The sequence below is a fragment of the Otolemur garnettii genome, unplaced genomic scaffold (genome assembly GCF_000181295.1).
Source record: "Otolemur garnettii isolate 467f Iridium unplaced genomic scaffold, OtoGar3 scaffold00024, whole genome shotgun sequence".
In the NCBI taxonomy this organism is placed as follows: domain Eukaryota; kingdom Metazoa; phylum Chordata; class Mammalia; order Primates; family Galagidae; genus Otolemur; species Otolemur garnettii.
The window spans coordinates 7407245-7434790 of record NW_003852419.1 but is presented as its reverse complement, the minus strand read 5'-3'; the positions used below and the strand labels follow the sequence as shown (position 1 = coordinate 7434790).

At 38.7% G+C, this 27546-nt stretch overlaps 1 protein-coding gene across 2 annotated transcripts in view; it reads left to right on the top strand.

Annotated features, from left to right (window-relative positions):
- Positions 1–6105: 6105 nt before the first annotated feature.
- Positions 6106–27546, top strand: part of FSHR (follicle stimulating hormone receptor) — a 194964-nt gene continuing 173523 nt past the window's right edge. The window contains exon 1 of one of the 2 annotated variants that reach the window (XM_023512100.1): positions 6106–6332. In XM_023512100.1, the coding sequence (XP_023367868.1) occupies positions 6181–6332 (152 nt within the window). In that variant the 5' untranslated portion in view covers positions 6106–6180. The remainder of the gene's footprint in view (positions 6333–27546) is intronic. The other variant, XM_023512101.1, reaches the window with a different exon arrangement.

Here is a 27546-nt window from a genome sequence, read left to right as displayed (position 1 = left end):
AAAGCCTAATGTATTAAAAAAAGTACATTAAGAACTAAAATTAACATCCTAATATTGATAATAATGTGGATTTAAGGATGCTAACTTAAAAGATTTAGTGTTCAAAGATCATCATGTTTTACTGAAAATTCATAAGCTATACCATTATACTCTTACCATATTGCAAATAATTTTTATTTCTGCTGTAAATCTAGTATTATACTTTTTTAAAGCCTGAACTATTATATAATAGTAAGGCTAAACTAGACTCACACAATTGAAACTTCAGGATGATGATGTGTAAAAGAGAGAAAGAATTTGTTTTTTTAAATAAACATAAACCTGCCAAGTAAGAATTTCTCAATAGAGAATAAAGGTCAAGTCATTTTAATAATGTCATTATTTTAAAAACACCAACCTATATTATTTTCCTTCTTGGGATGGCAAGATGCTGAGTTTGTAATTGAAACAAACTACTAATGGTTGATAATGAAATCTTCACCATTATTATTGTCAATGTATTACTTGGAGTAACTTGTTCTTTGAAAAACAAGAAAGAAAGTAAAAATTACAAACCACTGACAATGATGTCCTCTAAATGTTTAGGTACATGTGGTAAATCATTGACAAAAGTGACTACAATTATTTCTATCTTTGCACACCACTTTGCAAACAACATTGCATTTCTCCCATCAAGAAGTAGTGTCTTTTTCCCGAGTCCTTGAGTCTGGTCTAGGCTTGTGTCTTAGTGTGACCAATAGACCACAGCAAAAGTTATGGGGTATCATTTCGAGTCTCTTGGAATGCCACTGTGGGAATCCCACCAATGTACACTTTTGGGAATGTGGATCAGAGCTGGGTCATCCCCGCTGATGCTAGACCCCAAATGACCACAGACACATGGGCTAACCCAGCTAAGTCTAAAACTACTGAACTGACCCCAGACCAAACTGCTGAACCCCAGAACCACAATTGAAATAGATAATGGTTGTTTTCAGACATGATAATTTGAGATTGTTAAGTATCAAAAATCTGTCTCAAAACATAAGGGAACAACAACATCTTACATTCATTAGATCTAGTTTCTTTTTGGTAGAAGAGTCCCTAGTATAAATGTTTCTACCTCAACTCATTTTATAGTCCTTCCTATGAGATTTTATTCTTTATGTAGCTACCTTTCTCCACCATTAGGACAGCTTTCTTATAAGCCAAATACACACAAAGCTGTCTTCCTATGGACCCTTATCTTCATGTGACTGCCCTAAAAAGAAAAAAAAAAATAGATGGGAAATTAATTTTTTAGATTTATGTATAAGCCATTTCAAATTTCTAACCTGTGAAAAATTCTTGGTTATGAATTATATACAGTCCTGTGATATCATGAAAGTCAAAGAAATAAAATCTTCCTGAATAAACTGCATTTAGTCTCCCAATTCAGCTATGCAAAGGCATGTTACTGTCTCACTGTTGAGATTTAAGAAACATTAAGTTATGAAATCATGAAGTTAAAATGGACCTTGACTTTCTAATAGAATTTTTAAGAAGTAGATTTCTAAGATAACAATCATAATTATTACTACCTGAAGGTTACATAGTTCTTAATCTCCATGGAAGCTTCAGCAAGTCAATGCCAAATACAAGGTGTCTCTGATATAAGGAAGAACTGACAAATGACCTTGAAAGAAAGCTTTTCGTATACTAAAATAAGTGAGAGGAAAAACAAGGAAAGCTAGTGAGAGGATAAAAAGGATGAAGGTAAAGAAGGTCACGTGGTAGATTTGCAGAGATAGTAAAAAGGCCTGTATTGTACACAATTTTTCAAGATTCAATATCACTGCAGTCACCAAATGGCCCAAAGGGGTACTGTGAGGATGACTGTAATGATATTCAGGGAAGTGGTAGGTAGCATTTTTTCTAGGATGAGTTCATGAACTTAATTGTCAGGCCTTATAATAAAACATGATAGCTCTGCTGGCCATTCCAGAAACAGAGTTCCAAAATTGTTTTAAAGGGGAGTACTTCTAAAGTGACTATAGTGATCTTCAGCAATGAAGTATGAGCACTTTTTCTAGGATAAGTTTGTGAACTTAATTATCAGATCTCCATATGTCCTGTTTCTAATGAGGTCTCAGGAGATGAAGAAGGTGGAAGAGTAATGTGCCAGGTTCTTTGTTTCATGCACCTGTATATTATATTAAGACAGCCATGATGCTGAATCTGACGCAGATGATCCCTCACACGCACTTGAAGATGACTCTCTTGACAATGAAGTTCCATCTTCTTCTTCAATGCAACAGCCTCCTCTATCAAACACAGAGAAAGGACAAAAATTGTTTGCAAATAGAAAAACCCTGACCTAAATAGCCCGTAGCAGGTAAAGGTACAGAACCACTAAATGATTTCTTCATTTCAATGAGATCTCCCACAGAAATTCTTGAACATTTCCTTGCTGACGAGGCTGTTGAACTCACTGCCACAGACAATTTATACACTTCAAATAAGAGTGTAAATCTTGGCTTGACTAGCTCTCAATTCAAATGTTTCTAGGAATTATTTTTCTGAGTAGTTACGTCTCAGTTCCTTGAAGGCATATGTTCTGTGTACAAACCACAGATGTGCATAATATACTCATTAGTGCTGCCATGAGACATGACCACTTTGAAATTATAGTTTCTACTTTTCATGTTGCTGACAATGTAAATATAGACCCAATGGACAAATTTTCCAAGTTGTGACCTCTTAAAAACACATTCAACGAGAGATGTATGAAATTTGTTCAAATGAAACATATTTCAGCTTTGGTGAAGGGATGGTTTTGTAGTTTGGTCATCACAGGTGCAAACAATTTATTAGCGGCAAACCCATTCAGTTTGGCTACAAGTTTTGGTGTGGTGCAGCACATCTGGGCTACATTAGCTGGTTTCAGCCATATCAGGGCAAAAACCCAAATGCTCAACATGAGAAATGTGGTGTTGTAGCATTACTTGTCCTTCAGTTTAGAGAGGCATTTTCAGAGGCACACCTTGGACAATACCATTTTGTATTTGTTAATTTTTTCACAGTATTATACTTCTTGGTATGCTTCCTTCAGAGAGACATCAGATAATAGGTACAGCGAGAAAGGATTACATTGATGAGTCTCCATTAGAATGAGATGTAGCTCTGAAGAAAAAGAACAAGGCACATTCAGTTATTGAATTGAGCGCACAAGAAACCAGGTTACACTGATTATATTTGCATATGTTAGGTAAAGTCCCACTTATAATTGTGTCTTGCCCCCAAAAGGTGTGTCACACGCTGAGACCCCCACTCCCTCCCTCTTTCCCTCTCTCTTCTCTTCCCATCTCCCATCCCCTCCCTCCTTCCCTCTCTCTCTGCTCTCCCCTTCCCCCACTCCCACCATGTATTAGGTCATTAATTGTCCTCATTTGAGAATTGGGTACATAGGATTCTTACTCCTCCATTCTTGTGATGCTTTACTGAGAATAATTTGTTCCACTTCCATCCAGGTTAATACAAAGGCTGTAAAGTCTCCATTTTTTTAATGACTGAATAGTACTCTGTGGTATACATATACTATAGCTTGTTAATCCATTCCTGAGTTGGGGAGCATTCAGGCTGTTTCCACATTTTGGCGATTGTAAATTGAACTGGTTATATTAGTTTGCAGTCCCACCAGCAGTGTAAAAGTGTTTCTTTCTCTCCATATCCACACTAGCATCTACAGTTTTGAGATTTTGTGATGTGGGCCATTCTGGCTGGGGTTAGATGATATCTCAGGATGGTTTTGATTTGCATTTCTCTAATAATTAGGGATGATGAGCATTTTTTCATATATTTGCTAGCCATTCATCTGTCTTCTTTAGAGAAGGTTCCATTCATCTCTCTTGCCCATTGATGTACGGGATTGTTGGCTTTTTTCATGTGGATTAATTTGAGTTCTCTATAGATCCTAGTTATCAAGCTTTAGTCTGATTCAAAATGTGCAAATATCCTTTCCCATTGTGTAGGTTGTCTATTTGCTTTGGTTGTTGTCACCTTAGCTGTACAGAAGCTTTTCAGTTTAATTAAGTGCCATTTGTTTATTTTTGTTGTTGTTGCAATTACCACAGAAGTCTTTCCCCAGGCCAATATTTTCCAGTGTTTTTCGTGTGCTTTCTTTGAGGATTTTTATCATGTCATGCCTTAAATTTAGATCTTTTGTTCACCTTGAATCAATTTTCGTGAGTGGAGAAAGGTGCAGGTCCAGTTTCAGTCTTTTACATGTGGATAGGCAGTTCTCCCAGCACCATTTATTGAATAGGGAGTCTTTCCCCCAAGGTATGTTCTTGTTTGGTTTATCAAAGATTATGTGGTTGTAAGATGTTAGTTTCGTTTCCTGGTTTTCTATTCAATTCTAAATGTCTATGTCTCTATTTTTAGGTGTGGGACATAATTATAAGAGAGATTCTGCCTAACAGATGCCAACATTGTAACTTACTTCTTTGTACCCTCAAATTAACCTGAAATTTAAAATAAAGGAGAAATTACATTTATATCATACATGTTATCTATAAATTGTTAATACTATATAGCTTTTAAAATCAAAATCTCAATTTTATAAAGATTTCTGCTCAGGCAAAGACAAATTTAGTTATAATTGGAGCTCTTCAAAATCTAAGTGAGGTTTGTGGGGCATAAGGATGGCTAGGAATTTCAATTGGTAATGAGTGTCTCATCACTGGAGTTATTTAAGACCAAGTTGAAAAAAAATCCCTTTTAAATTAATGTGAACATCTTAAAGAAAACTTAAGCATTAGCTGGTTGACTGAATTAAGTCTCTTTTATATTCAAAAGGCTTTATTCCATGAATCAACTGTTGAGTGAACTAATTTAACTGTTCATGTTAGCCAATATTGTTAACAATGTGAGGCCTATATAGATACTGCTCTTAATTTCCAGTCCCAGAATTAGAATGAATCAGTTGCTCCCAGAAAAATCTAGGGAACAATTTAATCCGCACAATCATTTGCTTTTGTTTTTCCATTGATAATTTAATCATTCCTTACGTGTCATTTTTTTCTTGTTGAGATAGCAAAGGAAGGAGAGGTGGGACAGGTATATACTTTTAACATTTTCATGAGGCTCAATTTTATGCAACTAATTATATAAAGATGGTATTGAAGGTAATTTAAGCAAGTAATAAATTGTAGCCAGGATCTTAGAGAATATTTTGCCTTTTAATCTTCATAGATTCTAGAGTTGAAAGTAGAAAACTGCTTTACTGAAAGTGTTGCCAAACACTCCTCAGATCCCTCACCATCAAGGAGCCTGGGAATGCCAGCAGAAGTGCCAGGGGTGTCACCTACAGGGAACATTTAAAACTAAGTTAAAAGCATCGATTAAATAAATTCACTTGTGCCAACTGCCAGAAGGCAAGGGCAATCTTCAGAGCCTGGAAATGAGAGAAGCCAGGCAGGATATGCATGAGGGGGTGGATATGATGGCATTTTCTAAATCTCCACTGGAAACATTGCCTATTCCTTAGATCACTCAGATTAGTCAATTATCTCTGCAGATAACCCTATCAGAAGTCTCTCCCACCTGAGGAGAGCTGCCTAGGGCTTGCTAACTAACCTGCCTGTTTCTGAGTAATGTGATCTTGGGGTTATTAATTATAGCAAGAAAAAGGATCAGTGACTGCAGCCCAGAAGGTATGGTTTTATATCAGATGGGTTGGAGGAAGAAGCAGATGCTAAAAACTGAAGATAGGTCCCAACCCTTCTTATCAGTACCCTCTCAGCGAGGTATCATATTGTGGGTTGTCTTTCTTGGAGAAAGTCAGTCTTGTCACAGTGTTGAGAAGAGAATAGTGATCGGGGGGGGACACTTCTGCAGCGAAACAGTACAAACTATTCCAGACACGTATCAAGGTTCTATTTGTTGTCTTTTACTTGGGTCAGGGTGTAAGAAACCCAATCTCGAAGGATAAGGGAGTAGCTTATCTAGCCCCGGAAATCACTCCTGGCACACAGGGATTTCACTATCCTCCTGGAAGTGACCAAAATAAATAAATAAATAAGCATCTCTTAGTGGATCACATGACCCCACTAGTTCTCCAGGCAGATCTCTTCTCCTAAGGGCACTGTGTGGAGCCTCTGAAATCTGCGAAGGTTTTTGTCTGCAAAGGCAGGAAGAAAGCAGGTGGATGGATACATAAGCATGGCCTTGCTCCTGGTTTCTTTGTTAGCATTCCTGAGCTGGGGCTCAGGGTGTCATCATCGGATTTGTCACTGCTCTAACAGGGTTTTTCTCTGCCAAGAGAGCAAAGTGACAGAGATTCCCCCCGATCTCCCCAGGAATGCGGTGGAACTGTGAGTATCAGAGGGAGTGGGAATAGCTGCATGGCTGGCATTTGTGCATTGAGTACTATTATTATTTTCACGTCAGGCTGCTATCTGTTGAGCTGAAATATTTCTGCCTTGACCGAAGTCTTGAATCAAACAACAAATTCCCCCAGCCCAACCCTCCTGCCTGTGGCTTTCCGAGGATCTTAGGTGAGAGTTTGTATCAGCATTTGTTGGTAAATAAATCCTAAAGCCGAAGAGAAGAGTTTTTAGTGTTTTCAATGCATTTGCTTTGGGGTTTCATGATCTCTTCATTGGAACCAGAAAGTAAAATGGAAGCAAAATAGAAACTTTCTACCTCCCAGAATTGGAGGCTTTGAGGTAAGCAGAGTACACAGGTGTGTCTCCTGAGGACACTGATTAAATAATGTCAGAGTTTTTATGGTTTTGAAGGTACCAGCCAATGATTCCTGAGCTGAGATCCTGCTTTTAGGGGGAAAAGAGAGGAGAGGGGAAGGAATATGAAGACAAGAAAAGGAAGAAAGGCAGAGAGGGAGGGAGAAATACAGAATAATCTTTCATACAGCTGGAAAAATATGATTCTATCTTTAGAAATTTACTCTGTTCTAATAGTAAGTAGATAGACCGCTAGCATTGAACAAGAACTTAGACACCATTTCTCTCTCTTTATTTTACAAATTGGAAATCTGATGTTGGAAGAGTGTAGAGAATGGCCTGAACTCTCACAATGATTTGAGGCAGAGCCCGAACTAGAAATCAGACCTTTTGATTCACAGTCTATTGTTTTTTCCCTATTCCCCTGTCTGACTACATTAGAGCAACAGTGGAGCTGTTTAATTTCCCAGTTAGTACTTCCCCTAACAACTGGTGGGTTGTGACTTAGGGGTTGTAGATACCCCTATTGCTTTCTATTCTAAGGATTTTAAACAGAAACCACTATTCTAGATAGAGGCCTGTTTCAACTTTTGTCTTCTAAAGCTATTGATGGCTTCTATCTTATTGCAGAAAGTGGTCATTTTTTTCAGTTCACCAGCTGGCCCAAGTTTGAAACTCAAACTTGTTGGTGTTGCATTTCTGATCTTCAGTGAGGGATTGAGTTGCAGACTTGCAGGCTTGATTTGCCCTGTTTGCCACATTTTCCCTTAACACCTCAAATCTTAAGTTCTTATCCAGAGGCAGCTGCAGAGACAGGGAAAATAACTGTCCAGTTCTGTGTTTTGGCTTCTACTGCCTCAGATGAGACAGCCCTGATTATGCAGAAGAATGTGCCTATGCACACAGTCTGGTTTAGAGGTCATTTTAAGCATAGGAGAATACCAATGTACCTGAGCTCCTGTGAGAAGTTATCTGTTCCTAAGTGACTTTGACCAATTAGTTAACCCCTTCTGAGCTTCAGGTTCCTCATTGCTGAAGCTTTTAACATAACCAGCTTGGTTGGATTGTTGTGAACACTGAAAGATATAGAACCCTTTCCCCACTCCCCACCCTGCCAGCTGCTACCTCTCCAGGACCTGCTCTGCACCTTCCAGTGTTTTGCTGTAGGCCAGCAGTACTGTGCAGTTGCTAAAGCAGACAGCCCCCAACAGGGTTTCATATTACAGTGATACTCCTCTGACCCCAAAACTTTCTTCCAACTATGCTGTCTGCTTTTTGAAATCTCTTGGCTTGAAAATTTGTTTCACTTTGTCTAGAAAATATAGGCAAAAAAGAAAAACAGGAAGGTAGAGAGGAAAGAAGGAAAGAGAGAGAAAGACAAAGGAGGGAAGTGAAGGAAAGGAGAGGAGAAGGGAGGAAAGGAAAGGAAAAAGGAAGAAAGGAAGGGCAGAAGAAAGGGAAGAAGAAGAAAAGTACAAACAAATGAAAGAAAGTTCATCCCCACATCTCAAAACCCCAGGGGGTATATGTCTATGAAATAGTGTAGGAGGAGCCAGAGTATGGTTTTGTTTTAAATCATACTGAGGTATAAATGACTAAAACACATTTCTGGCCAAAAGTATTTTGCAACTGAGGAAAGAGAGCATGAGGTATTGAGATAGCATGGAGAGAGCGTAGTGGGCAGAGCACCAGAAACCAAGTTCACGCTCTTGATGAAGGCAAGGTCCGGGCCAACTCCTTACTTGGGAGTGTGTAATGGAAGACAATTTTTCTTTTTGTTTGTTTGTTTTGAGACAGAGTTTCACTTTGTTGCCCTCAGTAGAGTGCTGTGGCATCACAGCTGACAGCAACCTCCAGCTCTTGGGCTTAGGCGATTCTCTTGCCTCAGCCTCCGGAATAGATGGGACCACAAGCACCTGCCACAATGCCTGGCCATTTTTGTTTTTGCAGTTTGGCTGGGGCCAGGTTTGAACCTGCCACCCTCAGTATATGGAGCCAGCACCCTACTCACTGGGCCTCAGGCGTTGCCCCAGTTCTTTTTTTTTTCCAATCATGTAAAAAGGTAAAAACAATTGTTAGTCCATGAGTCATAGGAAAAACATGGGGCAAGCCATATTTGACCCACAGGTTGTATGTTTTGCACTTCTGGCTTTGTCTATACCTGAGAAAGTGGGTTAAATATTACTGACTGGAGTGGGATTAAGGCAGCCTGAGACAACGTGGAGCAGAGAGAAAGTACTAAACTAGGTAAGCAGGGTCAGCAACTGGAGCAGTTCTGAGGTAGTATTCACAGGTCAGCCTTTAACTGGTTCTGCCAAGTCAAAAATGAGAGACCTGAGACTTTAAAACAAGGCTATGCCCTTAAATTTTAGCTATGTTTTCTGGGCCCTAGGCTGAATTATGGAAATTACAATGTGTGCCTAATTGGCAGAGTTGCTAAAGGGATTAAAGGAGACAATGCAGGTACACCCTTAGACAGTGCCTCACATTTTGGTTGTTACTATTAATCATGATGATGATAATGAAGATGATGGTGCAAATTCCCATCTGTTAAACGTTAGGCAAAAACAACTTACCACAGGGAGATTTCATGGGGACCAAATCAGTCAAGAAGTCTGAGAATGATCTGGAAAATTGCTATAAGGATCTTTATAGTTGTAAGGTTGTTCACAAATCTCCCAGTGGCCGTAGCACTTAATGTCCACGCACTTACTTTCTGAGTAAGAAAATGTATTCCTTAAAATTATAAATATTTGCCCAGAATTCAGGGGGCAGGTTCATTCTGACCATGGTCAAGGGAATTTTTTTTCATATGAGTATTCATATGGGCATTTGTCTAATTTTCTCTTGTGATATCTTCATCTAATCTTTTGTTGTTGTTTGGGATTCTTGACGGTACAAAGAATTAAGTTACACTGATTGCAGTTGTTAGGTAAAGTCCCTCTTGTAATTGTGTCCCACCCCCAAGAGGTGTGCCATATACCACAACTCCCATCCCCTCACTCCTTCCCTCTCCCGAACCCTCATTCCCCTACCCCCTCCTCTTGTCATCTATTTCCTTCATATTAGAATTAAGTACATTGGATTCTTGCTGTCAAGGGAATTTCAATTTCTGACTTATCCCAAAAACTTGTCTGAGTCTAGGAATGAATCTAGGAAGGTCCCTTTGTTCTTGCTTTTTTCTTCCTAGAAAGAAAAAAGAATTTCTTCTACAATTCCTAAATCGAATACAAACTCATTCTAAATCTGAAATTTCAACTCTAAGCAACAGTATGGTTACGATGCTCTTTTCCTTCAGTAGGGTCAGATGACCATAATAGTAAAGAAGAGAAAGGTCCATTGACAGTCATTTTTGGTTTAAGAAGACTAGTTCTGGGACTATACATATTATAGACTGCCTGTGTTGAACCCCCTCCTCACAGCAAGTTCCTGCATCTCATTACAATCTCATTTGACTAGTACTTAGCTCTAATTGTCTAGTTCTTTGCCTTATAATCCTTGTTTTATTGTCTTGGTTTAGGTCATTCTCCATATCCCATAACCATAGGTGATTATTTAATTAGGTGTTTGAAAGTGTGTCTAATTTAGTCCCTCCTTAATGGGGCCTTCGTTTTAAGGGATATGTCAGTGTTGTATACAAAAAGGGAAGTCTTGGCTATATCAATGAGTTCAAGAATTTTTGATGTTTGCAAACATGTTTCATTGTGGCACCTTTTTTTCTAAGAGCATCTTTGGGGATTACCACTCCACCAGACACACTTTGGAAAAGATGGGTCAAAAGGCTGTTCTACCCAACCCCAGCCACCAGAACAAATCCCTTCAGAAGTCTGAAGCACAGCCCAGACCTCTTGACTCCAATTTAGTCAAAATTCAATAATTCAGTTAGAGAAGTAGCCATTTATGAATGTGTTGTGTCCTCATGAAGGATATGGTTCCAAAATATAGAGTATAAGTAACCATGAGGTAACGCTGGTATTACTTGCTTGAAGGAGAAGGAAGAGATGATAAAACAATGGACTCTAAAACTACTAAAACCATTCCTACCTTCCTCATTTATTAAATGTTCATGTTTTAATTCTCCTCATCATGTTGGTTTTAAACTTTTCCAATCACCCTTATTTAATCAGTTTTCAATTACAAAACTTCATACCGCTGCTAATAATAATTCCTTCTTTGTATTGATACCATCTTTGCTTGGGCCCTGACCATTTAAAGCCTGAATTATATGTACTTACTCATTTATCTCCTTTCTACCAATTCCTCTTTTCTCCCAAACTGATCTGCACGCCATCATTCTGCTTTCTCCATAAAACACCACTGCCGCCATGTTTTGATTTCCAAGTTCAAAATCATTCAAAAGCTTACCTTTCTGGCTTTCCCTCTCAGTGTTGTCTAGCAGCCTCCTCCAAACAGTTGATACAGTCTTGTTCTCAAGCACAGTTTGTGTATTCCTACCTGGGTCTTTGTGTTATTGCTCTTGCTGGTACTATCCTCAGTTTCTTCTCTGTCTCTTGAACTCCAGCCTACTTATCAGAATCTTGCACAAAATTTAGCCTTTCATGAAGGCCTCCCTTACCACTCTATCTTTATTTAATCTTGCCTGCATCTGAGCCCTTGTGCAGTTCATTTCATGCTTAATCTTGCTTTGCATTTAATTTTTCATGTGTGTCTTATTTCTCCAACTGCTATGAAAATTTCCTTTGTAGTCTTTATTGTGCCTGGTTCAATGCAATGTATGTTCTGGACCCTCAATTGCATGTAGAACAAATGATTCAATAAATCAAGAGGAATTGCATCTGTTTATTTGCTCTGCTAGTCAAAAGAAAAGATTCTTAGAAAAGATGATTATTGTTTTCTCCTGCAGAGAACTGCTATAGGATTTGATAGTTATTTTTTAATTTTTCTAGTATTTTTATGTGTTTGTTTTAAGAAAATGTCTGTATGTCATTCCAGAATCCATTAATTTATTCAGAAAGAGAGATACAGAGACTACAAACAAGGTCTCCTAAGTAAAAAATTGAACATTCTGCATTCTGGACACATCACCCAATTTTCTTGACCTCAATAATAATGCCTGCCTCTTTGTACCTAACAAAAATATAGAAAAGAGGAAAGAAATTGCCTAAACAAAATCACTTTAAAACAGACAGAAATGTACAAAGAAATCTAATTTTTGCCAACAAGGGTCAGATTCCCAAACCTGAATGTCAGGTTTCCACATTCCCCGGATGTACTTAGATTGTTGTAGTTCTGTCTGGTTATCAAAACCAGACACCTCACTGTACAAATTGCCCTGTGTGCCCACATTCGGAGACTCCTCCTGCCTTACTTAGATACTACTTTGAAAGAAACAAACATCACATTGTTCCTGCTAATACATACACATTCCTTTTCTCTTGGCACAAAGTCCTGCACCAACTTTAGTGAGAAATGGTATGTCTGTGCTCAACATTTGGAATTTAATTGGGCTGGGGGAAAGGGAGGTTTATACTCCCTACAGAGGGGATCAGAAAAATTACTAAAGGCACAGCTATAGAATGCAGTACCTTGAAAGAGAAAAAGTGGAAATTACATTACAGAGACAGAATCCTTTAAAAGAGATGAACTCTACCCTGAGAATTGGCTGAGAGCTATAATTTACAGCGTCATTATCAACAATTGAAGAGTAGGGGGTTGATGGTGCAGAACTGCACTTGGTGATGATAAAGTCCCCTTGTTTACCCAAAGGTGCATGCTGCCCTTCCTCACCCAGGTCCTCTCTCTACTAAAGAAGCCTAAGCTTCAGAAGCAGGACATCTAGGCAGCAAATGGGAAATTCATTTAACTTTTGATTATCCTTCTCCAAAGCTACTAATTGGGTCATCTAGTCACTGTGGCTGATTGAACTACACATTTTTTTAAGGCACTTAGATTTAGACTCTCCAATTTAGCTTTATTTAGTCTAGATTCTAGCTTATATATCCCACAAGGTCAGGTGGGGAAAGAGAGTAATTATTTTTAATTGTCTAAGATCTGATTATAATGAGATTTGGATGTTTGTTCTTAATCTGACCTCTCCCTGAAGTATCTCAGAGCATGTTTTGTATGTCTGACCTGAACGTGCCATTACCTCGTTCTTTCCTATGGAATACGCAGCTGATCTGAAAACCTTCGAGGAATTTGCAAAAAAAAAAAAAATTCACATTAAGCAGCCAAACTCTTGTCATGGACTTGAACTCAATTATATTTTTAGTCTTTAGAGTGACTTGAGTCCTCTCTCCTTCATCTCTTCTCCCAGACCTTTCTCATCGAGAGCCAACATAGAGTCATCACAGAATTCCAGGTCAGAAATTATGGAGAATGTGCAGCAGGCACCAATGTTTGTAGCTCTATAATGTCAAGCTTGATGATGGCATCTAAGATAGAGGGACCCCCAAAGTTTAAGTTTCAATGAAACAGAAAAATCAACATATTTTGGATATTAGAGGAAAATGCATCAGTAGGTTGATGAAAAGTTGAAGTTAAAAAACAAAAAAAAACCTCTGAGGTTCTTTTAATTCTAAAATGCTTTGATTTTACAAATAGCTTAAGGCACCAAACTTCCCACAAACAATAAGCATTTTCTAGGCCTCAGATTGAAGCAGCTGCATATTTCTTAAACTGTGCTGAAGACAGTTGTGGAACATAGGGGGAAGTGAGGCTGTTTTTCCCTTGGGCTTAATAGGCAGTTCTGTTGTTTTGGAAACCTCCCACATAAACACCTCTGTCTTGTTATTTTCAGTTTGGTAAGGGGGTTTAAACAAAGAATTTGTGAGGAATCCCAGCTTTAGCAATAATTTTGTAACTAAACAAAGTTAGCCTGAATCTAATAAATGGGTCATTAAGCATTACATCCTTCCTGAATCCTCTTGGAATAAGGGCATGACAAAAAAAGCACCCTTATGTGGAAGGACAACAGCCTTGAACTCTAGACTTTCTGGAGTGGCTTCAATTTAGAATAAATATTCTATCCCCTCTAAGAAAGTCCACGAAATTTTGGTTCATAAAATAGGATCATCCTTAGAAGACAGAGTTGCCTCTACATGTGCTTGCCTCATTGCCTCACTGTGATAGCTTCTGAATTGGTCTCTGAGCCTTCCATCGTCTTCCCTCCACAATGCCTGTGCTGAGCTTTTGCCTATTTTAATACCTCTGTGGGCTCCAGTGCCAAGATCCACGACAAAAGTCCAAAGTCATAAGTTTGGCATGAAGTCCTCCATGTTTTGGCCTGAAATTAATTCTCCTGTCTCCTCTCTCCTTTTCCATCCTCTCAAGCCTATGCTCTATGTACTATTTTCTATTCCCTATACTATTAATATTCTCTAACCTGAATATATTATCCAATATTAAAATCACCTTTGAGACCAAAGTCAAGAGGCCCATATGTCATGAAGTTTTCTTTCAACAGAAAATATAGTACTTGTGGATTATAAACGTGCACGGCACTATCCTGGGCTCTTGGGAGAACGCAATCAGTAGGAGAGGCCAGGTCCCTGCCCTCATGGACTTGCTCAAAACGAATATCAAAGAAGTCGTCTTGCCCACAACAGTCAAAATCCCCCTCAGAACCCAGAATTGTCATTGTCAAAACCACCAATTTGACAATTAATTGCTTGTTGCCTTTAGTGCGGTATGAAACCACAGATGCCTGCCTGCCTGATGCCAGAAGAGAGCTGATGATAAGATGGTCATCTGCCTGTCCCATCTTGATCTGCCCGCTGACACCCTAGGGAATTTCAGGAGCTGTGCAGGCCACTTCCAAAATACCCCCCATTGTATAAAGGCCAGCAAATACTTGCTTTATTTTATAAGGACCTATAAATAGACCTGAAATAAAATAGAATGTCAAATGAACATCAGGAAATTAATGAGAGGTATACAAATATTTGACTGGAAGTTCTCAAATTATAAAAATATAAAGGACTGGATCTTGTGATTTTGGATCAAAGAGATTGACAGTTTTTTGTGGGTTTTTTTAGAGACAGAGTCTCACTTTGTTGCCCTTAGTAGAGTGCTGTGATGTCACAGCTTACAGCAACCTCCAGCTCTTGGACTTAGGCGATTCTTTTGCCTCAGCCTCCCAAGTAGCTGGGACTACAGGCACCTGCCACAATGCCCAGCTATTTTTTTGTTGCAGTTTGGGTGGGGCTGGGTTCGAACCCACCACCCTCAGTATATGGGGCCAGCACCCTACTCACTGAACCACAGGCACTGCCCCCAAAGAGGTTGACAGTTTGACACAGAAGGTTGAAAGGGGAACCATCGTGGGGAAATTAGGCTATGCTGTTTCCTCTCTCATGCTCAATTTTTCCTAAAGCTGCTTGTGGTCATAAACACTATCACATGTCTGTTGCATAAAAGTTTACCTGTCAATAGATCGTGTGTGCCACCTTCGCCTCAAAGCAACTGGGTATAATCTCTGAAACCTGGTAATCACACAGAGCTAGTCTTAATAGAAACCTCTGAACATGTATAAGACAACACTAAGAAAGAATTATCAAATGCTCTTACACTTATGAGTAATTTCCCTTTCTTCTAAATTCAAACAATTTTGCATGGATGTGTTAGCTTTTGAATAGAAAAACAAAGGCAAAAGAATGATCACTCTCGGTCATCATATCACAGTTATATATGTGTATCAACAGTTGGCCCTACGCCTCACCACTGCCCCAGACCCACCAAACATACTTGCTAGTCAGCGCAGCAAAGGAAGAAACCTTCATTTAGTTGGTGTTTGCTTTACGGGCAAGCAATGAAGAATCCTGTAAGTGAATATTACTATTTTGAAGTGAGGGACAGCAGAAAATACAAGAAGAAACACTCTTAAGTTAGAAAACAAACCAAAAAGGCAACAAAAGAAAATATGAGAATTATGATGAACAGCAAAGAAGTCATCTGGAACCCTGCATCCAACAGCAAAATTGCTTATCATGCCCCTGATTGTCACAACCTGCTGAACTCCTTCAGTAAGAACACCCAGTCTCAGACTGGCATCCAATTCCCCAAAACAAATACTAGATACAAGTGGAAAGAGAACAAACAGTTATGATAGTCAGATAGGAAAATTACAAAGTCCGTCTGGAAGCAGATCCCTGGCGTGAGATTCTGGAGGAAGGAGAGCGACAGTGGCAGCAACAGAAAGTGAAGAACCTCAGTCAAAGGAACAGGGGGGACATTAAACTGAGGAAATGAGACAGCAAAATCTTTAGGCCTTGATTCTAGGGCTGGTCAAGTTTCATGAAAAAGTCTCTTCCAAAATTTTAGCTGAAGGGTAAAGCCTAACTGTCCCATTCTGGTGGCTGGAAGAGGCCTGGGGCTGTCTCAGCATCCAGTGGTCCTAATAGGTATCTGGCATTCTCAAGGCCAGAAACTCCCTTTTACTCTCTGGCTAAAGAATCTTTGGTATTTTGCTCAGGTGCATAGGGGCGCTTGCCTGACTCCTTAAACTTCCTCCCAATCAATCCTCTTTATTTTATCCACCTCAACCTATTTCCAGACCCTGCCCCATTCCTAGAGATGCCCAGTGCTTCTAATTCCTGAATCTTTTAGGGACTGTGAGTATAAATCACGTTGGCTTAGCATTCCATTGTCTGGAGTCTGCCAAGTTACACTTCACAGACTCCAATGTGCATGCAAAACAGAGGGACATATTCTGAAACACATGTTCTGATTCAGTAAATTTGGAGAAGGGCCTGAGATTCTGTGTTTCTAACCAGCTCCCAGGAGATGCTGGTAGTACTAGTTCCAGAACCACATTCATCTCTCTTCTTTATAATCCTAAAATTCCCTTTTTTCTTTTTCATCTGTCCTTGTTGCTTTATGCCTTTAGACAACAAATCTTTTTGTCTTCTCAGTGGGGTTTCAGGAAGAAACAAATAGTTGTTTGTTTAATATGCCATTCCCACCCAAGAATTCCCATTCATTATTCAACCCACTCAATCTGGCTCTGTCTCCGTGGTTCTACTGAAAATTCTTCCTGTCAAAGGTACCAGCAAATTTCTCTTTATTTTCAGTATGTTTTGTACTATGGGTATATTTTTTATTTCAAATTAATATGAAGGTATTATTTTTTAGGTTACATTGTTTACAGTTCTAAGGTAAAGTTCAGGTTGTAGTTGAGCCCTTCACCCGGGGGGCTGCTGAGCACCCTCACATTGTGAACATTAGGTGAGTTCCTTACAATTCCCCTCCCTCCTCCTGTCACTCGACCACCTTCCTCCTCCCTTGCCTCCATGTCCTCTCCTGTCCCCCTTGCTAGACTACATATTTCTGTTTTATCATTTGTGTGGGCTTGTAGTTGTTTATATATTGGTTTCACCTTAGTATTGAGTACATTGGATATATTTTTTTCCATTCTTGTGATACTTTACTAAGAAGAATGTATTTCAACTCCATCCAGGTAAATGATGTAAAGTCTCCATCTTTCTTATGGCTGAATAGTACTCCTTAGTATACATATGCCATAGTTTCTTAATCCATTTATGGGTTGATGGACATTTGGATTGCTTCCACGATTTGGTAATTGTGAATTGAGATGTAATAAACATTCTGGTGCAAATGTCCTTGTGATACAATGATTTTTGGTCTTCTGGGTAGAGACCTAGTAATGGAATTATGGGATCAAATGGAAAGTTTACTTTTAGTTCTTCAAGAATTCTCCATACTTCTTCAAAACAGGTAGTATTACTTTGCAAGCCTACCAGCAGTGTAGAAGTGTTCACTTCTCCCCACATCCATGCCAGCATCTGCAGATTTGGGACTTTGTGATGAGCTAATCTCACTGGAATTAGGTGATATCTCAGAATGGTTTTGATGTACATTTCTCCAATGATTAAAGACAGAAATTTTGTCATGTGTTTGTTTGCCATTCATCTGTCATCTTCATAGAAGTTTCTGATTAAGTTTCTTGCCCACTTATAAATGGGGCTGTTTATCCTTTTCTTGTTGAATAATTTGAATTCTCTGCAGATTCTAGTTATCAGTCAGATTTGTAACATACAAAAAATATCACATTCCAAAGGCTGTCTCTGCTTTAGTTGTGGTACCAGTAACTGTTTATAAGCTTTTGAACTTGATAATGTCTCACTTATTTATTTTTGGTGTTGCTGCAATTGCCCGGGGTGGGGGGGTAGGGGGCTCTTCATAAAATCTTTTCCCAGGCCAATATTGTCAAGCATTTTCTCTGCACTCTCTTCTAGAAATTTTGTTGTTTTGTGTTTAAATTTAAATCTTTTATCCGGAGAGAGTCCATTTCTGTTAATGGTGAGAGGTGCCAATCCAGTTTCAGTCCTCTACATGTGGCTAACCAGCTCTCCAACCATCATTTAATAAACAGGGATTCTTTTCCCAAGTGATTGCTTTTGTTTGGTTTATGAAGATCAAATGGCCATATGTGGCTGGGTTCATCTCTAGATTCTCTATTCTATTCCATAGATATGTATCTCTATTTTCGTGCTAGTATTATGCTGTTTTGATCACTATAGATTTGTAGTATAACCTAAAGTCTGGTAACATAATGCCTCCAGGTTTGTTTTTATTTCGAAGAATTGTATTAGCTAGTCAGAGGGTTTTCTGGTTCAATATGAAATAAAGTACTATTTTTTTTCAAGTATGACATTGGTGATTTGATAGGGATTGCATTAAATCTGTAGATCACTTTGGGCAGTATGGGATTTTAAAGATGTTGATTCTTCTCAGCCATGAGCATGGTTTTTCCATTTGTTAATGTCTCCTGCTATCTTCTCAAGGTTTCATAGTTTTCTTTATAGAGATCTTTCATGTTCTTTGTTAGATATATTCCCAGGTATTTCATCTTCTTTGGAGCTACTGTAAAAGGTATAGAGTTTTTGATTTTATTCTCAGCTTGACTGTCATTGGCATATATGAAGGCTACTGATTTGTGGGCACTGATTTTGTATCCCAAAATGCTGTTGTATTCCTTGATCACTTCTAAGAGCTAAGGTTTTCTAGGTATAAGATCAGATCATCTGCAAAGAGTGAGAGTTTGACCTCCTCTGTCCCCATTTGAATACAGAGGAGGTCTGTATTTGCCACCTCAGTGAATACAGAATAGAATATATTCTGTTCCATATACTCTGTTTAGAATACTGAACAGACTCCCTCAATCTCCTTCCCTTGTCTGATGGCGATGACTAAGACTTCTAGCACTATGTTGAATGATAGTGATGATAGTGGGCATCCTTGTCTAGTTCCACTGCTGAATGGAAATGCTTTCAGTTTTATTCCATCAATATGATATTGGCTGTGGGATTGTTGTAGATGGCCTCTATTAGTTTTAAAAAAGTCCCACCTAAGCCTATTTTATTATGTGTTCTTATCAAAAAAGGATGCTGGATATTGTCAAAAGCCTTCTCTGCCTCAATTGAGAGAATCATATAGTCTTTGTTTTTTATTCTATCTATGTAGTGAATTACATTTATAGATTTATGTATGTTAAACCAACCTTGCATCCCTGGGGATACATCCTACTTGATCATGATGTATAATTTTTTTTTATGTATCACTGTATTCTGTTTGCTAGGATGATATTGAATATTTTTATATCAATATTCATTAATGATATTGGCCTATAGTTTTCTATTTTTGTTGTGTCCTTTGCCTAAAGGCAAAGTCACCAAAAGGCACTGATGCTCTCTACTCCAAGACATTATGGTGGACATCTCCCAAGTATTGCAAGAGACACAAAAATTCAGATAATAGTTTCATAACTCCAGCATGACCCAATCCAAACAAAGCATCTCCTAGACACATGGTAATTAACTTTGTCAAGGTCAATATGAAGGAGAAAATCCTGCAAGCAGCCAGCCATAAGAGAAGCCTTACCTACAAAGGAAAAAATATAAGGATGACTACAGATCTTTCAGCTAAAACTTTTCAAAACAAAAAAGGATGGTTATCAGCCTTTGACCTTCTTAAACAAAACAGTTTTCAGCCCAGCATGCTGTATTCTGCTAAATTGTTTAATTTGTGATGGAGAAATCAAATATTTTACGGACATGCAAATGTTGAGGAAATTTGTCATAACCTCAGGAAGTACTCTGACCTATTCTTCAGGGATCCTTTTTAATTTCTGAAATTCTTTCTTTTCCACATTCCACTCTATTACCTCTATTACTGTGGACCTCTCCTGTGTTTTAAAGCTCCTTGAATGCCTATTTCAATTCCTTAAGCTCTGCTATATCTTTACTCATTATGTCCATATTCTTGGTGACTTTGCCTTTAAATTCACTTATTTCTTGAGACAAACTTTGGACCATTTTTTGGATTTCTATTTCCATCTTCTCCTCCATTCCAGTCGTCTTATTTGCCATCCATATTCTGAATTCTATTTCTGACATTTCAGCAATTTCTCTATGGATGGTATTTTCTTCTATACCTCCCTTGTAATCCCTTGGGGGGAGTTGATTGGCTCTGGTTTTTCATGTTGCCATGATTCTTCTGTGGGTTTCTCCCCATGAGTATTTTCAGCTTTTTCTTTTTTTATGTTAATTATACTTTTTTAGTTAAAATGATAGGTTGTCCCTAAATAGTTATTGAGATACCATCTAACTGAGGACCCTTAGGAAACACCATATAAACCTATTTGGCAACTAAAATTGGTGAGGTGAGACCAGATCGGGAGGCCCAAGGAACTAGGGCTAATCACCCCCTTGCCAATGAGCCGGAGCTTGTGCTTGTGGCTCTTCCCTTACAGCCTCACAAAGGACCTTTCAGGGCTGCAGCTAGAGTCTCCGAGGACCAACTTAGAGTAGAACAGTAGTACAACCTGTTCTGTCCTGGTTTCAGCCTATCCTCTACCCAATTCAAAGAGTCTCAGTATTTTGCTGGAACCCCTGCTGCCTAAGATGCTAATAGCTGTGGCCCTTCCCCCTACTGGCAATAGCTGGGGATGGGAATCCAGACAGACCTGTTGGTTCTACCCCTCACTGCTCTAACTCTCCCCCTGCATAAACAAAGTCAAATAAGTGGTGAACCTGTAGCCCCAGCCAGTAACAGCAGGAGAACAAGAATCCATGGACAGTTCTCAGCTACAATTACAATTAAACTTGCTCAGGCAGCATAAGCAACAATCACTCAAAGAAGTTCAGAGGGTTGCAAGGGGTCACTGGGCACAGACACCAGGCAAGGGCTCTCTAGGGGGGTGGGGAAAGGTCCCTTCTAGCAGGAATGGGAGCCAGGAGAGATCACAGTTAGAACGCCAAAGTTAGAACTGCTGTGCCACTCTTTCCTTTGTGAATAGGAGGTACACCATTCAATCTGGCAGTCCATGAAATGCAGCAGCCTCTCAAAGAACTTGCCAAACACTCTGACCTCAGCAGGGAGCAGTCCATCAGGCAATCAGAGATGGTCTGGGTGGACTCTGGGCTCACAACTGCAGAGAGAATATTTCTTCGCTTTTGTGCCAGGCAGGATGGGGCCTGGACTCAGAGGTAGAAATTGCCAGGTATAGGAGACCCAAGACCTCATGGCTCTCTCCCATGGGATGAGGTGAGAGATCCTTCGTTCCCTGCTCATGCTCAGAAAGCCTGTGGCAGGCCATCCGATTAGGGTAGCTGTTCCTGATCCCCTTGGCAACAGGCACCGTTAGGCTAGTCTCATACCTGATCTCTGTTATCTTTCTTCCTCTTTCTTGGCCTTGCAGTTTGTCTCAGTGGGGATGATGTGCACCTAGATTTCTTTTCCTTATGCTCAACTTCCCACTTTCAACTTCTTTGAGTTCATTTCAGTCTAACTTTCTTCTTTTTGGAGTAACTTCTGGCAAAAGCTGCCTCCAGGCAGCCATTGTGCCCCTCCTTCTGGTTATATTATTTTTTTTAATTTAAAAAAGTTTGAATATAAAACAGTTACTTCTCTGTTTATATGTTACATACCTCTCAGGCACACTTAACAGAGAGCTGATCATCCGAGGGATTGAAACACTCTCCTCTTGTGTTCCAGCTTAGGTTACACCACACTAGTCTTTCTTTCCAGGCTTCATCCTGGACTCTCTTCTCTCATGCATCTATACTCTCTGTATAGTGAGCTAATCCCCTTCCATGACTTGAGAAATAATCAGCATTCAGAATATGCGTTTCATGCCTGACCACTTTATGGAGCCCCAGCCACCTAGTACCCAACTGAAACCTTGATTGCTCTCCTGGGATCCATTATCAGCATCTCAAAACCATTAAGTAGAAAATGGTAGACTTAATCTCCCTCCCTCATGTGCTGTAAAATCAATCTCTTCTCTCAGTCTTTACCAATTGTATGATTGCATACGTCACCAAACCCTCACCCCCAAATTCAATCTATTAATAGGTGCTAGGGATCTGATCCCTAAAATATAGCTCCAAAGACTTCACTTATCTATATCTCCACTCTACCGCCCCCTAGCTCAGACCACCGTCACATCTCACTGGAGCTATTGCAAGTTTCCCCCTTTCCCTGCTTCCATTCCCTGGTTTCATTTGAACCTAAGGTCCACCCCACACATAATAGCTAGAGGCTTTTTAAAAGAATAAGGCACACAATTATGTAGACTCATACTTGGGATAAAATTTTTTCAATCTATGTCTTATGATTACCTATTATGACAGGCACTGCTTTGGGTGAGCAAAACACCCAATCTAGTGAGCAAAACAGACAAAATCCCTTTCCTCATGAAGCTTATGTGCTTTGCCATGATTATAAGGACACCAAGCTCTTTCCCACCCTCTATCTTTTCACGTACTTTTCTTCTATCCAGATGGTTTTTCTCTTTCCTCTTCTCAGGGCTTCTCATCTTTTCACATTCTGCCCAAATGCCACCTTCTCGGGGGGTCTTTCTTGACAACTCCTCTGTGTTTGCATACCCCATAGCTCTTGCATATGACCCTTATATTTCATAAACTTGCTGCAATTTGAATGTTTTTGTTAGTTTGCCTTCCTCTTCCTCCTCCCACCCTGCCATCAGAAACTAAACGAAGGTTGAATGATGAAAGATTCCAGTATGTTGAATAGTCCCTAGCACAGAGTAGATGCTAAGTACATACATGAATTAGATGGATAAATGGAAGGCCAAAAGCAAATAAGAACTAGAAGGAAAGAAATAAGAACTTGAATGAATGTAACAAACAACCTCTAAGCCCTACTATTTTATTGGGCTATAAGCTTCCTATGTTATTTCACTCAACAATCTTGCAGTTTAACTATTACCATCCCCATTTTAGAAATAAGCAAAATGAGATCAGATATGAACTAGCCCAAAGTTACTTCTCCATGTCAGAATTTAAATTGACTTCTTTGATATACCCAATTTTAAATACCCATTCTTTGGAGCAAGCATGAAAAAGGAGACACAGGATTTTTCCTCCTTCTGACCACCTAAAGCAAAAGTCTAAACTTCTCATCTGAGTGCTTATGTAGGTACTACGTTGGAGTCATTTGTAACAAAAAACTTCTGTATTATCTTGTCTCCCCAATACAGTAAACTGTCAGGGCTAACACTGCACTCCTGTCCTGTACCCAAGCAGCATTTGATATTCAGTAGGGAGAAGACAGAAAGAGAATAAATCAGTAGGGGCATGAATAAGTAGAAGAACTGGAAAGTAAACATCAACAACAACCTTTCAAGAGTAAATTGCAAAATAATCAGATGCTTAATGCTAAGAAGCTGTTCGGGCACTGTGTATGGCCATGGAGGAGGCAGTTGACAGGGCGGCTCCAACTTTCTTTAGTCTTTTACATATTTTCTAGGAAGATGGCTCCTCTGAAATAATTAATTCAAGTGGGTTGTATAGCTGATCTTCTGCAGGTGTAGAGGTTTAGCAGAAATGAATGCCAGTGAAAATGGAGTGCTCAAAAGAGGCCCAGGAATCACTACAAACACTCTCTAAATGCCACTCATTGAATTAGATGAATGAGCTTTGATGACAGAGTTGAGGGGGAAAAAGATCATTGACCTAACATGACCTCATAGCTTCTTTTCTAAGATTTATTTCTAGATTTGGGAAATTGTAACTTTGTTTTCTCATTTTAGATATGATTTAATGTCTAAGTTAAAATTGCTCTAACATGTCCACCGCTCCCTATATGATCTGATTTGAGAGACACCAAGCTGGCTCAGTTGCCCCCAAATATCTTCTCTGCTACTTGTCACAATACCACCATTAATAAATTAATCCCTGGAGCCTTAAAGACTTTTCCAATTTCTAAAACTCTTCCATTTAAATATAAAATCTCCTGGAAGATAAAAATCTTAAGCTTTGAAAGGCTTGAACTTTTGCATTTTTCAAAGCTTATTCCTCACAACCCTAATTTCATAAAATTCTTCATAAAAAGTTAATTCTTAAAGGTCTTCATGGTCAAATCAGTTTGGAAATGCTACTTGCTATACTCCAATTCTAGAGATTCACATGCACATAGCATGCTAAATGTTTTCAGAGGTGGTCCAACTTGCAGAACCCATATGTGTTCTACCTAACACACTTCAGGAAAATTTAATCTGGTAAAATGTAATTAACTAAGAATATGCTTTGGCAAATGGGCCTCTATATATACCCAGAGAACTGGAGGGTTGTGAAAAATAGTATATACAACCCAAAACAGGTGGGAGACACAAAAATCTATTTTTGAAAAGTTCTTCATGAGCCAAGTCACCTTCTGGGCAAACCTGCCTCATTCTTCAAATCAGAGAACTTCTTGCTAGATGAACTTGAGATAAGCGTACACTATTTCCCTTCCCTTGTTTTAGGAATGAAAACTGAAGTCTGGTGAAATAAAATGGTTTACCTAAGGTCATGTGGATAATTAAAGTTACTGTCTATGCGCTTTCTTTCCAAAGCCAAATCTTTAAGCCTGCTATTTTCAAATTTCTGCAGCAGACTTGTTTATAAAACATAGCTCTCTATCCCACAAAGCACAGACAACCCTCCACTACAACCTCTACCTCCTACCCCCTCACTCTTGCCCCAGGAAACACCTTCCAGATCCCATGAACATTAGAAACTCACTCTGAGCATTAGAATTATACTACTATTTTGTTTTAGTTTTGCCTGTTTCTAAAAGCTTTATTGAGATATAATTCATATTAACTCATTAAAAGTGTACATTTCAATGGGTTTTAGTATATTCATAGGCATGTATTTGTAACTATCACCATAGTCAATTTTAAAATATTTTTATCGTCTCAAAAGGAAAATCCATACACTTTATCATCCTACTTCTTACCCATCCTCTACTCTAATCCCTAACCAAGTACCAATCTACTCTCTGTCTCTATAGATTTCTCTATTCTGGATTTTCAAGTAAGTGGAATCACACAGTATGAAGGGTTTGTTACTACCATTTTTCACTTAACATAATATTTTCAGCATTAATCTAAGTTGTAACGTGTATCAGTACTCTATTCTTTTCACGGTCAAAAATATTCCATTGTATGGATAGGAAACATTGGGTTTATCCATTCATCTGTCAATGGATATTTGGGTTGTGTCCACCTTTAGACTACTGTGAATAATGCTATTTTTAAAATTTGTACACAAGTTTTAGAGTGAACTTATGTTTTCAGTTTTCTTGGTATATGCCTAAGAGTATAGTAGTGGAATCTTCTGGTAACTCTGTGTTTAATGCTTTAGGGCAGTCGTCTACAGCCTTTTTGGCACCAGGGATAGGTTCCATGGAAGACAATTTTTCCATGAACCTCAGGGAGTCAGGGGATGGTTTCAGGCTTGTGTACTTTATTTCTATAATTATTACATTATAGCATATAATGAAATAATTATACAACTCACTATCATACAGAATCAAAGGAAGACATGAGCTTGCTTTCAGCCAACTAGATGATCCCATCGGTGGGTGATGGGAGACAGTGACAGATGGAGTTTTGCTTGCTTCCCTGCTCACTCACTCACCTGCTGCTCACCTGCTGTGCAGCCTAGTTCCTAACAGTCCAAGACCAGTACAGACCATCTGCAGCCCAGGAGTTGAGGGGCACAGCTTTAAGGGATTATCACACTATTTTCCAAAGTGGCTGAGCCATTTTTCTTTTGATTCCCATAAACAGTGTGTAAAGTTTCCTATTTTTTCATGTCCTTGTCAATATTTGGTATCCTACTTCTTAAGTTCAGCCATCCTATCGAATATGAAGTGCTAGCCCATTGATGCTTTGATTTGCATATCCCTGATGATTAATGATGCCAAGAATTTTTCTTTTTTTTTTGCAAGCAAAAAACAAACTTTTATTGTGTTTAAGCCATTATATAATTATCTGATACAGCAGTTGATCTATCCTAACTGATATGTATACCATGCACATAATAATCACCCAATTAGCTATTTTTTTTTCCTGGAAATGAGAAATTTATTTAGGTAAATACAACAGTGGAAAGTTTTTTTTTTTTGTTTGTTTGTCTTTATTAAATCATAGCTGTGTGCATTAATAATACCATGGCTATGTTAACCAGTTAGATGAAAGTATTTCAAATTGTATATAGAAATAGCACACTGTACCCCATGATGCCAAGAATTTTTCATGTGCTTAGTGGCCATTTACATTTCTTCCCTATCTATTCATATTCTTCACTTGTGTTTTAGTTGAGTTATTTGTCCTTTTATTATTAAGTTGTGAGAATTCTTTGTGTTCTCTTTGAATTTTCTTTTTAGATAAAAGCTCCTTATCAGTTATATGATTAGGAAATATTTTGTCCTAATCTGTGCACTGACTTTCTACTTTCTTCATAGTGTCCTTTGAAGCACAAAAGTTTTTAATTGGTAAAGTTAATATATTTTATTTGTTTAAATTCTGTTGTTTGTGCTTTGGGTGTCCTATCTAAGAATCCTCTGTCAAATAAAAGGTCATAAAGATTTCTCTTTATTTTTTCTTTTGATGGTTTTATAATTGTAGCTATTACAGGTACTCCTTTGTTCCATTTTGAGTTATTTTTTTATATATGATGTTTGGTGAGTATCCAAACAGCACATACAAAACTCTAATCTTTTCATGTGAATATCTACCCTAGCACCATTTATTGAAAAGACTGTTCTTTCTCTATTAAACAATTTTAATATCGTTTTGAAAATTAGTTGACCATAGATGTGTGGATTTTTGGACTCCTCTGATGTCTCTTCATTTGATCTATGTCTACATCCTTATATCAGTACCATACTGTCTTCTTTACTGCTTCTTTCTAGTAAGTTTTAAAATCAGGAAGTATAAGTTCTACAACTTTATTCTCTTTCAGTATGATTTTGCTATTTGGAGTTTCTTATAATTCCTATGAATTCTAGAGTCAGTTTACCAACTTATTTTTTTAATTTTTAGAATTCCTTTATTTTGGAATATTACAGGGCTACACACATTTTGGTTACTTACTTTGTTTTCATACTTTTTTTTTTTTTTTGAGACAGAGCCTCAAGCTGTCCCCCTGGGTAGAGTGCTATAACATCACAGCTCACAGCAACCTCCAACTCCTGGGCTCAAGCGAGTCTCCTGCCTCCACCTCCCAAGTAGCTGGGACCACAGGTGCCCGCCACAATGCCCGGCTATTTTTTTTTTTTGGTTGCAGCTGACCTTGTTATTTGGCGGCCCAGGCTGGATTTGAACCCGCCACCTTAGGTGTATGTGGCTGATGTCTTAGCCACTTGAGCTACAGGCACCGAGCCTGTTTTCATACATTTTAAGCCAAGGTTATAAGTGTGCCTTTCACCCAGAATATGTACATTGCATCAGTTAGGTGTTAATTTACTCTATCTCTCTTCCAGCCTCCCATTTAATTTCCTTTGGGTTTTGCTTCCACACATGTACTTAAGATTTGATCCACTAGTTCCAGTTTATTATTGAGTACACATA